The sequence below is a fragment of the Peromyscus eremicus genome, chromosome 7 (genome assembly GCF_949786415.1).
Source record: "Peromyscus eremicus chromosome 7, PerEre_H2_v1, whole genome shotgun sequence".
NCBI lineage: Eukaryota > Metazoa > Chordata > Mammalia > Rodentia > Cricetidae > Peromyscus > Peromyscus eremicus.
The window spans coordinates 109,757,004-109,774,247 of NC_081422.1; the positions used below are offsets into that span (position 1 = coordinate 109,757,004).

At 45.3% G+C, this 17,244-nt stretch overlaps 1 protein-coding gene across 2 annotated transcripts in view; it reads right to left on the bottom strand.

Annotated features, from left to right (window-relative positions):
• Nucleotides 1–17,244, bottom strand: part of Tgfbr2 (transforming growth factor beta receptor 2) — a 98,129-nt gene that overhangs the window by 66,615 nt on the left and 14,270 nt on the right. Inside the window, exon 2 of one of the 2 annotated variants that reach the window (XM_059268829.1) lies at nucleotides 10,741–10,815. The exons of the other annotated variant lie outside the window; for it this stretch is intronic. Coding sequence (XP_059124812.1) covers nucleotides 10,741–10,815 — 75 coding nt within the window. The remainder of the gene's footprint in view (nucleotides 1–10,740; nucleotides 10,816–17,244) is intronic. 2 annotated transcript variants of the gene reach the window in all.

Here is a 17,244-nt window from a genome sequence, read left to right on the forward strand (position 1 = left end):
TACAGATATTCTCCTGTGTGTACAGATATTCTCCTGTGTGTAAGATATTCTCCTGTGTGTACAGATATTCTCCTGTGTGTACAGATATTCTCCTGTGTGTACAGATATTATCATGTGTGTAAGATATTCTCATGTGTGTTCAGATATTCTCCTGTGTGTACAAATATTCTCCTGAGTGTACAGATATTCTCCTGTGTGTACAGATATTCTCCTGTGTGTACAGATATTCTCCTGTGTGTAAGATATTCTCATGTGTGTAGAGATATTCTCATGTGTGTAAGATATTCTCATGTGTGTACAGATATTCTCATGTGTGTACAGATATTCTCATGTGTGTACAGATATTCTCGTGTGTGTAGATATTCTCATGTGTGTACAGATATTCTCCTGTGTGTAAGATATTCTCCTGTGTGTAAGATATTCTCATGTGTGTACAGATATTCTCCTGTGTGTACAGATATTCTCCTGTGTGTAAAGATATTCTCCTGTGGGTACAGATATTCTCATGTGTGTACAGATATTCTCATGTGTGCACAGATATTCTCCTGTGTGTAAGATATTCTCCTGTGTGTACAGATATTCTCATGTGTGTACAGATATTTTCATGTGTGTACAGATATTCTCCTGTGTGTAAGATATTCTCCTGTGTGCACAGATATTCTCATGTGTATACAGATATTCTCCTGCATGCACTCGCAAGCTGTGTGTCAGTGTCTGGGGCTTTCCTCTATCAACCTCCACCTAACTTTTGAGTCAGAGTCTCTCCCATCCTTAAGCTCACTGATTTGGCTAGACTCTCTGGCCTGCAAGCCCCAGGAATCCTCCTGCACCTGTCTTTCCAGGGCTGGGATTACAGGCTCAGATGCCATGCCCAGTTTTGTGTGTTGGGAAGCAGAAACCAGGTTCCCAAGCGTGAGCATTTACAGGATGAATGGCCCCAGGCTATTCCTGATAACTCCTTCTAAGTGGTCCTTTTCATTAACTTTGCTTCTGACTTATGACCTGAGTCCGTTCTTCAGCTTAAACAGACTTGCTTTAGTTTCCAGCTGTTCCGGGCTTCTCTAACATTGGCTGTCCTGCCCTGGCAGCCTCTTAGTGCACACTTGTTGATCGTTCCCCCAAGTCCAACGAAACCTCCTCCCATATCCCATCTTCAGGTGTCAGGAAAAAAAGTCCTTCTCTTCTGCCAAATTCATCTGCTCTTCAAAATAAATGAAATCGTATTTATAGTTGTTGCCCAAGGAACTGGAGTATGTTCACGGGGGAAATGAGACAATGGTGTGGTGGTGGTGGTGGTGTTAAATCCAGATACAAGAGTGTAAATAATCTGTAAAAGATAAGAAGCTCAAGGTTTAAGCAGTCCAAATTAGCAGTGGAGAGAACATTGGGTTAGAAGTCAAGGAGAGTTTCTTTCCCTCAGGAGCTGGCCATGAGGTGGTCAAGCCCTGGAGCCAGACGGCAGAGAGCCCTCAGAACGGCCTCTGGCAGAGGCACCTTCCTGAAGTCCTGAGGTCAAGGGCAGGATCCCAAGCTGCAAGGCAGTCAGAATCAAACTACACTTAAGATTAAGATAAGTAAAATCAGGCTGGACACAGTAGCTCAGTGGTAGCAATTACCTCTCACCCTTGAGGCCCTCGGTTCAATCCCCAATACTGCCAACGTTAAAAAAATTAAAAAAAATAGGTAAATAAAATCACAAATTCAATTCTGTGTCACACTAGCCACTTGTCACATGTGGTCAATAATAGAGAGATTTTCATCAGGAAAAGATCTCCCAGGGGCTGGGGAGACAGCTCACTGGGTCAAGGGCCAAGTGTTCACTTTGCACGAATATGGACCAAAGTTCAATCCCCACAATCCATGGAAGAAGGAGGAGGAGGGGGGAGGAGGGGGGAGGAGGGGGGAGGGGGGAGGAGGAGGAGGACGAGAAGGAGGAGGAGGAGAAGGAGGAGGAGGGGGAGGAAGAGGAGGAGGAGGGGGAGGAAGAGGAGGAGGAGAAGGACGAAGCGCCTCCTGTTGAATTTTAATCTCTGTGCTAGGGAAGAGATCCAGGCAGATCCCTGGGGCTTGACAGCCAGTCAATCTAGGCCAATGTGGCATGCCTTCCCAAAGCGGACCAGGGTGGTTTAATGTTCCTGGGTTTTAATTCTGACTTCCATACGCTCATGCACATGCATACATGTATATACACAGCTGCCCACGTGTGCATCTACATGTGTACACATTCACAACCACTTACACAATCTCTCAGTCAGTCAAAGAACTGTCAACCTAGCAGCCGCAGTTTTCAGGGAGATCTGAAAAGGAAGACTCTCTGGGGTTAAAAATGGCTCCCGGTAGTCATCCCAGCACTGGGAAGCAGGAGGCAAGAAGTTCCAGGCCAGCCTGGGCTACAGAATGAGACCTTGTCGCAAAACAAACAAGCAAGCAAGCAAATAAAAACAGCAAGAACAAAACAAAACAAAACAAAAAAACAATGATAAACAAAGACGTCGAGAAGAGAGGTCATAGATGTAGGGAAGGGCTGGGAATGGAGCAGAATTCTGGAGAAGGGGGAAGAGATCTGCTCCTGCCTTGGGTGTCATCTATAAAGCACTGCCCCTGGGGAATGTGGCTTAGGTGGCTTGATGGCTCTGGCCTTGGTGTCCCTGGTGGAGCAAAAGCAGAAGACAGTTAAGGACAGGGACTAGCATTCCTTGCTAAACCCAGAAGCCCTGAGTGGCATGGCCAGAAGGGTCTAATAGTGAGAGAAATGGGCCAACAAGGTCTGGGAGGCAACAAGTTGCAACCTGCCAGGGCTGCAGTCAGCTGCCTAACCTCTCCAAATGCAAATCCCTGGCCCCAAGATAAAAGACTGTTTAAAATAAGGAGGCTTGCCAAGGTATCAAGTAATTCTCGTTAAGCCTCATTTCAATGACAGAAACATAATGCAGAGCTGAGGCACTGAGATTAAGTTTCCAGTCAAAGTCCACAGCAGCCTAGAGCAAGGAAATTAATATTTCAGAGAAAACATTGGCTTTTTTTTTTTTTTTTTTTTTTTTTGTAATGCAAGGCTTTTTGTAGGGTTTCAGCCACAGCTTACCAATGCTGCTGAGCTCCCAGGACAGAAAGGGAGGTGAGCAGCTCACAGGGGAAACCCCAAGGCCCCAGGGAAGCCAATTCTCCACAGGACATGTTGATAAAAGTCAAGCCAAGTTAAAAGCAGGCATTCTTCAGCCCTAGATGTCTCCACCTTCCCTCCACAACCTTTTCTCTCCTTTCCTGTGTCTCCAGGACAGGTTTTTAAAGTTACTATACAAAGCTGTGAGTTTCAGCATGGCTTTCTCATGCAATCAGGCCACCATGCCCTGTTCTAACCCACCCCCTCCCACAGCCTTCCCTGTGCTCCTTCTCATCCCAAACTGTTCCAACCTTTTGCTTTTCTGTCCAGGATGAGTCTGAGCTGTTTATAATCCTATAAACCCCACTACTCTAGGCAGATGCTGAGACTGGACACACACTCTACTCCCATGAAACAATGCTGTTTTTTCACCTCCGTGTGTGTGTGTGTGTGTGTGTGTGTGTGTGTGTGTGTGTGTCCAGAAATAAGCATGTGGAGGTCAGGGGACAACTTGGGATGTAGGGCCTGGCCTTCCATCTTGAGGGAAACCAGAAAGCTGCAGAGGATTCTCCTGTCAGACACACGCTGCCGTGACTGGCTTTTTTGTGGGTGCTAGGGAGTCTGAACACAAGTCCTCATGCTTGTACAGCAAGCATGTGAGCCTCTGAGCAACCTCTCGAGCCCACCAACACTATCCTTAAAGCCCTTCTACAAAGGTGTGTGCCTGCGTGTGTGTGTGTGTGTGTGTGTGTGTGTGTGTGTGTGTGTGTGTGTTGTGGGCTGTGTGTGCTTGTGTGCATGTGTGTATACGTGTGTGTCATGATATATGTGTGTGGTGTTATGCATGTGTGTGTGTGTGTGTTTTGTGGTGTGTATGTGTGCATATGTGTGTGAGTGTGTATGTGTGTGTGTGTGTGGTATATATGTGTATATGTGAGTGGGTGGTGTATGTGTGTGTGTGTGTGTGAATGTGTGGTGTATAGATGTATTGTGAGTGTGTTATGTATATGTGTGTGTGGTATGTATGGTATATGTGAGTGTGTGTTGTGGTGTGTGTGTACATGTGTATGTATGTGTGTGTGAGTATGTATGAGTGTATGGTGTATATGTGTATGTGTGAGTGTGTGGTGTATATGTGTGTGTTGTATGTGTGGTGTATGTGTATATGCGTTGTGGTGTGTGTGTGTGTGTTGTCTACTAACAAGCCCCAGTGATCCCCCATTCTCTGCTTCTCACAGCACTGGGGTTACAAACACATGCAGTCACCACCACCCAGACTTTTTACAGGGGTGCTAGAGATTTGAACTCAAGTCTGCAAGCCTACCAGCAAGCACTTGTAACTCACTGAGTCACTGAGCCATCTCCCTGTCCCACAACACTGTTTTTAGAGCCCTTCACAGTGGACAGCTAAAATCCTACATGTCCTGGCTGGACATTCATTCCTCCAACAAAGCAGGATAGTTAGAGTATACTACTCAGCCATGTTACTGTCAGCCTTAGATGACCAGATAGAAGCTGTCTATTATTCTAGGACACAGGAAGAGAGAGGAACAAAGAATTTAATCTGTCCCTCTCATGCCCTCTTAGGATCTAAGAAGAGTGAGATTTGAAAAGATTTCAATAACCAATGGCTACATGTTGTCATTTTCAGAGAATGTTTAAAGGGCTGGAGAGATGGCTCAGCCAGTAAAACCCCAGTCCTGTAACCATGACGGTCCTGAGTTCGATCCCCAGCACCCACCCACTTAAATAAGAGCAGCAGTACATGCCTGTAATCCCAGCACTGGGGGGCAAAAACAGGAAGCTCTTGGGGGTGAGCAGGCCAGCCAGCCTCGCCTAAAGGAACCAGCAGATTCCAGGTTCAGTGAGAGACTCTGCCCCATTTCTACCTCCTGCAGATCTCCCAGGTAGGCATCAAGAGCAGGAAATCGTGGCCTCCAGTTCACTGTATAGCTAAAGATCACCTTCTCATCCTGGAATCCTCACTCTCCAGAAACCTGAGGTTACACGCATTTGCTTTCCCACCCAGTTTATGCCTTACTAAGGATGGAACCCAGGGCTTCACACATGTTAGTCAACTGAGCTACACCCCATCTCCGCGGAAGCTGCCATTCTGTGGATGTCTCCAAAATAAAAGAATCTTTATTCTTGCACAGTTCTGTTCTGAAGCCTTGTTCATGTTTTGTTGGAATGTCAATGAATGGGAGTTGCTGATCCCAGGAAATGGTATTTCTCTACTGCGGGACCCTGCCTAAATACCTTGCCATTCCTGGACACATACTTATTTGTACTCTTACTGGGTTTGGCTGAATCAGTGTTTTTAATCCTGGCTTGCACATCAGAAGCATCTAGGGATTTTTTTTTTTTTTTTTTTTTAAGATTGAGATGCAGCCAAGGCCTTGCTCAGACCAGTGAGCCAGAACTTAGGGGTTGACTCAGGCAGTGCGATTACTTTAAAACTTCTCAGATGATTTAGATGTACAGCCAGGGTTGGAAATTAAATACGGTTCAGCAAAGGACACATTCTTGGGGCTGGGGAGGAGACTGCTCAGTTGGTTACACTCTTACTCTGCCAGCACAAGGACCTGAGTTGGACTCTCAGAACCTATGTAAAGATGCTAGACGTGGTGGGGTGGGCTTGTACTCCGGGCTGGAGAGGTGGGAACAGAAGGCCCCCTGGGTTTACTTCTTAGCCAGTCTACCTTACTCAGTGAGCTCCAGGACAATGAAAGCGCCTGTTTCAAAAAGAAGGTAGAAGGCATTTCTAAGGAAGACACTGGAAGCTGTTCTCTGGCCTGCAGTGGAATGAACACACATGTGCAGGCACACCTACCCTCACACACATGTATATCCAAATGTTCACACACGCATACACACATTAGGAAGTTGGTCTGGAGAGATGGCTCTGCAGTTAAGAGCACTTGCTGTTCTTGCAGAGGACCCAGGTTCTAGTCCCTGCAACAACCACCTGTAACTCCAGATCCACGGGTTCCAATGCCCTCTTCTGACCTCCCTGAGCACCAGCCATGCACATGGTACACATACATGCTTGGAGACACAATGCTCATACACGTAAAATAAAATAGATGATTCTAAAAACAATAGCATTTAAAAACACAGATGGGAGGGAGAGAAAGACAGTCTCTACAGAGTGGTAAATTTAACAGACAGAAGTTCATCAGAGCTGGACAGTGAGCAGCTGCCTACAAGCACTTCTCTGAGTGTCTGGATAGCACCTCCAGAGTTCTACACAGGTGTGGTCTGGCCCAATCCAAACTGTCTTCCTACATGACTCAGCCTCTAATCCTGTTTGGGGATGAGGTAGGTAATATAAGCACATGACTCCAGGGCTGTTTTTCACTGGGAACATTCTTCTTCTCTGAAGACGATAACTCTGGGCAAATTCTTCAGAATGAGTTCTGCTAGTTGTGATCTTTTGAAACGGTGGAACTCCTTAGCCAGTCCTCACAGAGACTGCAGGACACAAACAGATTCATTTGAAGAAAGACTGGCCTGGAGAATGTCCTGATGAAGCTGAACTTCTCTTTTTAGTTGTTTTGTTGTTGTTTGTTTCTTTGTTTGTTTGTTTCCTTTTCTATGCATGTGTCTTGTTTTGGTCAAATTCACCTCTCATGTTCCAACTCTTCTTAAGTCCTTCCCCTATCTTTCTACCTTATGTCCACTTTCAGGTAGATACATAGAATTAGATAGATGATAGATACAGATAGAAAGATAGATATAGATATAGATAGGTAGATAAATAGATGATAGATAGATAGATAGATAGATAGATAGACAGACAGACAGATATGTAGTGGGTAGCCATTCCAGCTTTGATCTGGAAGTTCCAACCCCCATTGAGACTTTGGCAACTGTCATGCCTACAAGGCGGGGCCAAGGGAGGCGCCTGGAGACCCGAGATCTAGCTCAGTCGGTAGAGCATGAGACTCTTAATCTCAGGGTCGTGGGTTCATGCCCCATGTTGGGCGCCAGATATTGGTAAAATTATTAAGGCCACTCCACGTAGTTAAAAGGAGATTTATTTAATGATGTAACTTACAAATTAAGGGATAGGTAGGTCGCGGGGTCTGGGGAAGGTGTATCGCAGTCCAGCGGTGTTCTCTGGAGCTCTGCTTGGTCCACCTCCACTGTCCAGGGTCCCAGAACAGAGAGAGAGCGCTGGCCCATCCAGATCTCGGGTCTCCAGGCACCTCCCTTGGCCCTGCCTTGTAGGCGTGACAGTTGCCAAAGTCTCAATGGGGGTTGGAACTTCCAGATCAAAGCTGAAATGGCTACCCACTACATAGATAGATGATAGTGGATCTGAAGGCATGTGGATGTTGGGCTATGCACTGTAGCCTGAGAAACACACCATGGTTTTCAGACCTAAAGAAAGCAACTTCATCACCCCAGCAGTCATCAACTGCCTCTAGCTTCTCCATAGACATGCAGCCCTATGAGTCCCTTCCCATCCATGAGAAAGATGAACTTCTGTAATATCTCTTAGGCCAGTGAGATGGCTCTGTGGGTCAAGGTAGTTATCTCCAAGCCTGATGACCTGAGTTCAAGCACCAGGAAAGATAGGAAAAGGAGAGAAAAAACTAACTTCCAAAAGTTTTGCATTTGTCTTCTGACCTACACATGCATGTGGACACATGTGTACCAGCCACATACATAAATAAATAAATTAAATACAAATAATTTTTAAAATGAAAATGTGTCTTGAGGTCTGGGGATGTGGTTCAGCTGGTAGAGTTCTTGCCTACCATGTACAAAGCTCTGAGTTTGATCCTCAGCATCCAAGAAACTGGTTGTGGGGGCAAGACTGTAATCCTAGCACCCAGTAGGCAGAGGCAGGAGGAACAGTTGTTCAGGTCATTCTTACCTACACAGAGAGTTCAAGGCCTACCTGGGCTTCTTGGAACCCTATGGTAATTTGAATGAACATGGTGCCCATAGGGTCTGAATGTTTGGTTCCCAGTTGGTAGAACTATTTGGGAAAGATTAAGAGGTGTGGCCTTGTTGGAGGGGGTTTCAGGGGGTGGGTTAGATCTACTCTGCCTGGTGGTTATCTCAAGACATTAGCTCTCGGCTACTACTCCAGAATCACACCTGCCTTCCTGTTGCCACACTACCTGCCATGATGGCCATGGACTCTACCACCTTCCTATTATTCAACAGAAAATGGTCCTTCAGTTCAGAGGTGACAGCCGTGAATGAACTTGTCATTCAGAAAAGGTGCAAGTTCACACAGATAGAACACAAACACGATGCATTTTAAGGCACTATATCCCTGCAATTTCATTCACTTCTTTAGCCTTTGTGCACTACCTTTATCCCAATCTGAAGAAGGGTCATTCTGAAATGTTCAAATTTAGGGTTTTGTTGTTGTTGTTGTTGTTCTTGTTGTTGTAACAGTGGCTTCTTCCTTAATAAAAGAATCAGTATGTAAAAATAGTTTGTAAGGATTACATAAAAAGGGTTATTCCAGAAGACTTAAAAATATGCAATCTTTTTAAAGAAGGAAGTACATAAAACATAACAGTGAAAAATCCCTAAGAATTTGAGGAAAACGTTGCCAGTTCTAACATAAATCCATTAATCCAGTCATTACTTAATGAAGCCTGACCTTAATGGAAAGTCTGCAGCAGGAAGAAAGATCACGAGGCCCCTCCAGCTCACTCCAACCACAGGAAACTCACCCTGCTGAGGACTAGTGGGACAGGGGAGAATGAAGCCACTGTCATCAGAGCTCGTTTAATTCATATTTTGACCCAAATTAAACAAAATGTCATGACTCAACTTCTCCTTTTTTATAATAACGCTTCAGCCAAGCAATCTGTGGAAAATTGGGAGTGCCAATTAGCTTGGTAAACTGGCAGGCCACGCGCTGTCTGCTAGCCAAAGTCATTCTTTTTCAAAAGGGATTTGTTTCATTATTATGGATGTGTGTGTGCAAGCACACAGGGAGGTCAGAAGATGCCATGAGATCCCCGAGAGCTGGTGGTTGTGAGCCACTGGGCTTGGTGCTGGGAACTGAACTCAGGTCCTTGAGAACAGCAAGTGCTCTTAACCACTGAGCCATCTCCCCAGTCTCTCGGGTCATTCTTTATCCCATGTCCTTTGGAAATGTCACAGCTGTACAGAAGCTGTGCTACCTTTCCAACTCCATCTTGTTTTCTATCCAAGCAATCTGATGACACATTGGGTGTCTCTCTTACTCCTGTCCTGACTCTGAAGCACCTTTCTTCTTCTTCAGGCCTTTATTCAGAGACGCATGATTAAGCAGCTATGGGAAGGGCACGCAAAGTTAATAAATGCCTTCTAGGTCCCCAGGGTGAAGACCTGCCCTTCTTATATAGAGATGCTTGTGTTCACTGATGTGTGGGCACCTGAAGCTCCGGGAAAGGGGGGGAATCACAGAATGACAGCAACTAGCTGTCTGTTATGCTTTCATTTATTTATTTATTTATTTTGAGGCAGAGCTCCTGTAACTCAGGCTGCCCAGGTATTTGAACTTGAACCCTTGACCCTTCTTTTCTCCATGACTCAAGTGCTGGGATTCTAGGATTGTCCCACTATTGCCAGCATGGCACACACAGCCATTTGTAAATGGCAACATGTGTTTCCTAGGAATGGTGATATAGCCTGAAGAGGGCAGACTATGGGAGCCTGTTACATTTTAAGTTTTAATTACTATGCCTTAGGGATCCATGAAACAAAAATGCCTTTTATCTGCAAGCCCCTTGCCCAAGGACAGATAGTTCCTGAATGCTGGAGGCTCTTGCTGATAGGCAATAACAAGCCACATGTTTTCACTCCCCTAAACAACTTTGTTTGACCCATCTGCACTGGCTGTGCTTAATTACATGTGGGTGGGAGGTTCACAGGCAGGAAATACATCAGGATGTACACTTGCCCCTGATTGGACCTGATGGGAAATACTTAAGCCCCTACAAACCGTGACTCGGGGCCATTTTCCTGGGAAACTGGGTATGGACCTGGCCAGAGCCCATCCACCTGGCCAGTATTTAATTAAAGCTTGCCTCCATTTGGCTTTAAATTGTGGTGATGGTCTTATTCTCGGCCAGTAGGATTAACAAGACCACAAGCCCAGAAGAGAGGTTGCTCCCACTAGCAACAGAGGAAAAGCGGACACGGTGCACAGTGAATTCCATTGAGATGGGGTGGAGAGGCAAAACCCTCAAAGAAGTGTGATCTGAAAGAAGAAATTCTCCAACGTTCTAACTTTCAAAGTGAGGACTAGGCTTTCCCCCACCTCATCCACAGTTTAGCTACTAGTATGTGAAAATATGATAGACATAGACATCTTTAAATTATGTGCACATGTGTATGTCTGTGAATTGGTTTGTGCACATCAGTACAGTGCCCAAGGAGGCCAGAAGAGGGTGTTGAATCCTCTGGAGCTGGAATTATGTGTGACTGTGAGCTTCCCTATGTGCATGCTGGGAACTGAACTCAGGTCCTCTGTAAGAGCAACATGTGCTCTCAGTTGCTGAGCCAGCTCTCCAGCCCTAGATCACAGATTTTTATCTTAGACTTAGTATGCAGTAAGCAGTGAAAGAGCATAATAACTACAAACACTAGAAAGATGAGAAGATAAATTCGCAATACGTTACAGCGGTTCAGTGGATGGATGGTCCTATTACAGCTTAGGTGGATGGGTGCATCTTTCTGGGCCTCCATTTCCACATCTGTAAAATGGGATGGAGAGTTATACCCTTTCAGGGGGCAGTTTTGAGATTTAAAATGGCATGCAAGCAAACACATTTTTTAATTAACCAAGTGTTGTACTCATGCAGAAGATTAAGTATAGAATATCACAGCCAGGTATGGTCAATAGGGTGTCTTCAAACCTATCAGACTATAGTCCCCAAGCCTGGCTGCTGTTCTTTGCCCATTTCACTGAGAAAAAATTCAAGTTGGTTATCTGCCCTGCCTTCCTGGTACTGGTTTCCCACCACTAGAGAGGTGGGTAAATAACCACTTTGGCAATTTTTGTGTGTTTGGTGTTGAGAATTAAAGCTCAGGCCTCACAGACACTAGGCTGGCGTTCCATTACTGAGCTATATTCCCACTCCTCACAAGGGTTTTGTTTTTAATATTTATCATTTCATTTTAATGTTCATTTTAATATTCATTTCTACCTATTCTACAGTGAAAGACATTTGATGTGTTCCTAGATTATATGGAACAAAGGGGAACACGGGCACTGAGACTACTCTTCTTGACAGTCAGCTTGGTTGGATTTAGACTAGTCAGGGAAACACAGCTCTGGATGTGTGTGTGAGGGTGTGTGCAGAGAGATTTAACTGAAGAGGGAAGACCCACCTTGAACGTGTAAGGTCCCATCTCACAGGCTGGGTCCTTGAACTGAATGAGAAAAGACAAGCAAAGAGCAGCATGCATGTGTCTGCTTCCTGACTGTGGGTCAGTGAGACCAGCCGCCTTAGCTCTGGCCGGCCGCCATGTCTTCTCCATCACCATCGAGTGCTGTGGGATGGTCTGTATGTCAAGTGTGTTGCTGATTGGTCAGTAAATAAATCACTGATTGGCCATTGGCTAGGCAGGAAGTATAGGCGGGACAAGGAAAAGAATTCTGGGAAGTGGAAGGCTGAGAGAGAGACACTGCCAGCCGCCATCAGGACAAGGAAGATGTAAGGTACCAGTAAGCCATGAGCCATGTGGCAAAGTAAAGATTAATAGAAATGGGCTAAACATAAGAGTAAGAGCTAGACAATAACAGGCCTGAGCTAATGGCCAAGCAGTTTAAATAATGTAAGAGTCTGTGTGTTTATTTTATAAGTGGGCTCTGGGACTGGCGGGACTTGGTGGCGGGAGCTGGAGAGAAATTCTCCAGCCTGAGAGAGATTTGCCCTGACCGTGGGCCAGGCAGGAAAACTCTAGCAACAATCGATGGTAAACCCAACTGTATGTCAAAATTAGCCTTCCTTCCTTGAGTTGCTTCTGTCTCCAACATTTGTCACAGCAATGAGAAGAACTTCAACACAGGTGTGAAGTTCACTAGAGTGGCCCGGTTACTCCAATGGAGTGCACACTGACCTCAGGGAATTTGGTCTAAGTTCAGCTTGGAACCAGTGTATGTCACCTGACCCTCTAATCTCTCCATTTTCTTCTGACTTTAGAACCCTGCCATTCAGAGAGCACAAGAGCCAAGTAGCACAAGACACCCTGGCGATATCATAGTGAGGATTTACTAGAAATGACATTGTTAATGACTGGTGCCCAAGCTTTCCAGGGCTGCCTGCAAAGCCCCTCCTGCAGCCTGCTACTACACTGGTCATAACAACTAAACTTGTATCAGAGGCTGCATATTGTTTTTCATTTCCCTTCCCAGAACTTGTAAAAGATGAACATCTGAAGAAATATTCAGAGAACAGAGATGTTTTGATTGGCAAAGCATGACTCACATAGATACTGGATACCTAGGCCAGTTGTTTTTTATATACAAAGAGTTGCAAGGGATGGGAAGATGACCCAGTTAATAAAGTGTTGTCTGCATGTCAGCAAGATGACCTGAGCTCAGATTCACAGCAGTCAAATAAAAAGGCTGGGCATGGCAGTGCTTCTTTATAATCCCATCACTGGGAGGGTAGAGATATGAGGATCCCTGGGGTTTGCTGACCAGCAAGTCTAACCTAATTGATGAGTTCCAAGTTCAGAGAGAGACTCTTTCTATAATAATAATAGTAATAGAGAGAGAGTGAGCAATAGAAAGAGACATTCAACATTGACTTCTGGTCTCCTCGTGCATTCTCTCTCTCTCTCTCTCTCTCTCTCTCTCTCTCTCTCTCTCTCACACACACACACACACACACACACACACTCATATACACACTCACTCTCTCACACACATAGATGAACAACATACACATACATGCAATACATACATATGTAAACCAAAAGAAAAAGAAAAAGAGGAGGTGGAAAGGGAAGTTGTTATTAAACATTGGCAGAGACAAAACCAATGGACTTGGTTTATGGGAGCTAAAGTTATAGCTGTGATTCAAGAAGATAACATTGAACTGTTAAGAAACTGGATGCCACCAACTCAACTGTCACACGGGTGGCCCTGCTTATCTGAATGGGTCACAAAACCAAGTCATGTACTGGTGGGATAGGGAAGGGTGACGGAGGTGGGGTGGGGTGGGTGGGAGATTAGAGAGAGACAGAAAGAGGAAGTAGTCAGAACACATTATATGCATTGTGAAATTGTAAAGTAACAAAAGTAATCATTATTAAAAAGAAACTGGGTGTCCTTTTGTGCCCTGGGGACTCTCCAGGCATCTCATTAGTAAGTGAGTGAGAGGTGACACTCTTAGTTCGTGAAAATGCCTAGTAATGTCTGGAACAGTGTAAGTGATTATATGATGGCCACAAGCACCCTCGCCAAAACCATCATTAAAATCTTGAAAGACAAATGTTTTCAGCAGTTTAAAAAGCTAACCAATGGAGTGTCAAATTAAGAGTCTTGTCTCTCTGAAAAGTGTCTTGTCTTTCTGAAAAGTGTCAGACTATTAAGACTAAGGATACAAACTTTTCTTTCCTTTCCTCTGACTCCACAGAGTGGGTAAAAGCTAGGGTGGTGCATACCTGCTGCTGTAGGATGGTCTTTCTGTGTGCTGTGAATATGTGTTGCTCTCATTGGTTGATAAATAAAGCTGCTTTGGCCAATAGTCAGGCAGAATAAGGTTAGGCAATATATTCAAACTAAAGAGGTAGATGAAGAAGGGCAGAGTCAGGGCAGATGCTGTGAATCGCCCAAGAAACAAGATGTGAAAGAACAGGTAAGCCATGGGCCATGTGATGAAACAAGGATTAATAAAAATGGGTTAATGTAAATGTAAGAGCTAGCTAGTAATGAGCCTGAGCTATCGGCCAAACATCTATAAGTAATATTAAGTCTCTGAGTCAATTATTTGGGAAGTGGCTGCTGGGTATTTGGGAGTTGCTGGCTGGACAGAGAAACCTCCACCTATACACCTGCTGTTTGCTCTGAATGTGGAGCGTCCCCCATAGGCTCATGTTTGAACACTGTATCTCCAGATGGTGGCGCTATTTGGGAAGGTTGTGAAATCTTCCAGACCATAGCCACCTTAGCAGAATAAGTCACAAGGGGAGAGCCTTGCAGGTGGCAGCTGCTTTTGGCTCTGGCTTGAGCAGTCTGCCCCCTTGTCCTTTTGTCCATATCTTTTCAAGATGTGAACAAGTCCTGCTATAGGCTCCCTGCCAGAGTGGCCATGGCCTCTGTTCCGTGCCTTCCTAATTACAATGGACCCAAACTAAAGGATCTATTTACTTTCAAGTTGCTTCTGTGTAGTCCTTTTGTCACAGTGGTGAGAAAAACTAACTCACACAAAGCCTGAGGGATGTAATGATGTCAGTGGCTACTCCAGGCCTTCCTCAGAGAGGGAGCATCACAGGGATGATCCAGATGGAACTGGGTGGTGATCTGCCTGCAGGCAGAGCAGGAAACACACAGGTCCTGGTGCGCAGTCTGTGTGTGCATGGGTGTTGCCTTATGGAGCTGAGAACACCGTGGTGGAAGAGAGGGATAAGGGCTTTCCAAAACACCCTCCCGGCTTGTTCCTGTTAAGCATGCATATGACTAGGAGGCTTCATACGCAGTTGTTCTGAATGTGTCATTCTAACAGGGCTTTCCAGAAAGAGTCAGTCGCCTTTGTGACAAGGACACTTGCACACTTTCAGACAGGAAGTCTTCTAACTCTCTCTTCTTCCTCAACAGTCTCCCATCCCTTCCTCAACAATTCCAGTGGCAGAAGACAACACACAGTCCATACAAAGGAAGGTAGCAGGGGCCAGTATTTGTCCTAAACAATATGGCTATTGACTTTATGAGTTCCGTGAGCATCCAGAATCATATTGTCTGAAGCGATGGACAAGAGAATAAATATATCAAAGACAAATGCAATGTATGAAAGAATAACAAGCCTTAACCCCCCCCCCTTCCACTCAGTGCAGCACCCTCAGACTCACAGAATGAAAGACTGGAGGTCACACTGTAGACAGCAACAGGGTGGATCATTCCAGACTCGCTCCAAGCCCGGAATGCTATGAAGCACACCTGTAGCTATAGGTAGCAGAGCTCTGGCAGTAATGCTTGATAGCAAGAAGGCACGTATTCTAGGCTCCCAAGCCTGCCCCTTTGCTTTTGTAAGCAGTGAATTGAGAGTAGCAAGTAACACAGCACAAAAATGAGCATGTATACTGAGAACACTTGCTACGGAGTGGGGAGACTCAGATGTGGATAGCGGCTCCCTTGGAGAGTTTTCAGTCTAATCGTGAAGTGAGAAGGCATACACCAAAGGTTGGTGAGTGGCCATATGAATGAGCTTCCAAGAGAGGCAGTGAGCGAGAGGAAGATGGGGCATTTAAATGAGCTCACAAGAGTTAAAATGTGGCCCAGGGGCTGGAGAGGTGGCTCAATGGTTAAGAGCACTTTTTGCTCCTGCAGAGGGTCTGGGTTGGATTCCCAGCACCCACATGGTGGCTCACAACCATTAGTGACCTCCATGGACAACCCCCTGCGAGGATATGGAGACAGGCAGATATGTGAGACTCTGGCCAGGCAGGCCCTAGAGAAGAGATCTACAGAAGTTCAGTGAGATGCATAAACTTTGGGTCTGACTAATCTCACTGAGTAATGCTTTTCATTTGAAAGTTCTTTTCAATAAAGTTTTAGTTATTTAAAAAAAGAGTTGATAGCATCTAAGAAATGATACCCAAAGTTGTCTAGTTGTTCTCTAGTGTGCCTAAGCGAAACACACACACACACACCCTCACACATACCAGAAAAACCCATGCGCACACACATACATGTGTACCCTCACATATACCATAGACACATCCCCAATCCCACACATGTACCCTCACACATACCGTGAATATACACACAAATGTATATCCTCATAGATATCATAAACGCACACCAAAAAATAATTAATTAGTTAAATAGGAGCCAGGGCATGAAGTATGCAATAGTAGAATGGGCTATGAGAGAGACCCGGTCCGATCCATGCATGTTCTCATGAAATGGATCTGCAAGGCACTGTCTAGTGTGTGCACCAGGCACACAGAAGAAGTGTCTGATCTCAATGGGGAAGGGAAGTCCTGTGGTCACCTCACACATGTGTGAGGACTCAGGGAGAGAACCCACAGAAGGCTCGGCCAAGGGAGATTCAATTGACACAAATATGTGTGGACTGATTAGAGACAATCAAGGGTGACCAAGAAGCCCATGAGAAGAGTCTTCGATGACAGACAGTTGGTGCTGTGGCCGCTCAGCTGGAGAGTAAAACTGAAAGCAAGCAGCCCTGCGTTCACACCACCAGGTTTCTGCTGTAAACAAACGTCTCGCTAAAGGGGTCCAGGCACTAAGGACCGCAAGTCGGTCTGATGAAGAAGTTGCGCTTTGATGCAACAGGAAGCAGCATGAGACACAGAAGGCAGTGGAAATGTTTTCTTCTTTTTTCCTCTATGCCAAGTTCAGATGGCAAAGGGCTGAAAAAACGTGAGAAAACAATTGGAAAGGTCAGAAACTTAGTCTAGAGAACTGTGTGTTGTTACAGTATTACTTAGGGGTGTTAATCACTAACAGGAACTGAGAATTCTAGAAGATGAAAGTAGCCAGGGTTTAAAAACTGCCTTAGGATTCAGTAAACTGCAGAAGCCAGTCCGAGAGGGCACACTCAGAGCAGCTTAAAGTCAATGCCCAGCGTTGGGCAAAGTCTAGTGAGTCCTTTCTGAGCTTCAGCAAATTGAGTTCCTCAAAACAAAAGAGGAAGATTGGACAAGGATGGGGGATGGGCTGCTGAGAGGGCTCAGTGGGTGAAGGTGCTCGCTCACCCACCACGCCACCAAGCCTGAAGACCTGAGTTTGGTCCCTGGGGCCCACACAGTAGGAGAGAACTCACTCTCATGAGTGTTCTCTCCCCTCCACATGCTCTCCATGACAGGCCTCTTCTCTCCCCCATGTGCAAGCAAAATAAATAAATAATAAACATGTAAAGAGAAGATATTTATTATACTAATTGTGTGAATAAAAAATTTCAAAAGTAACAACATTGAGAGATTGAGGAGAA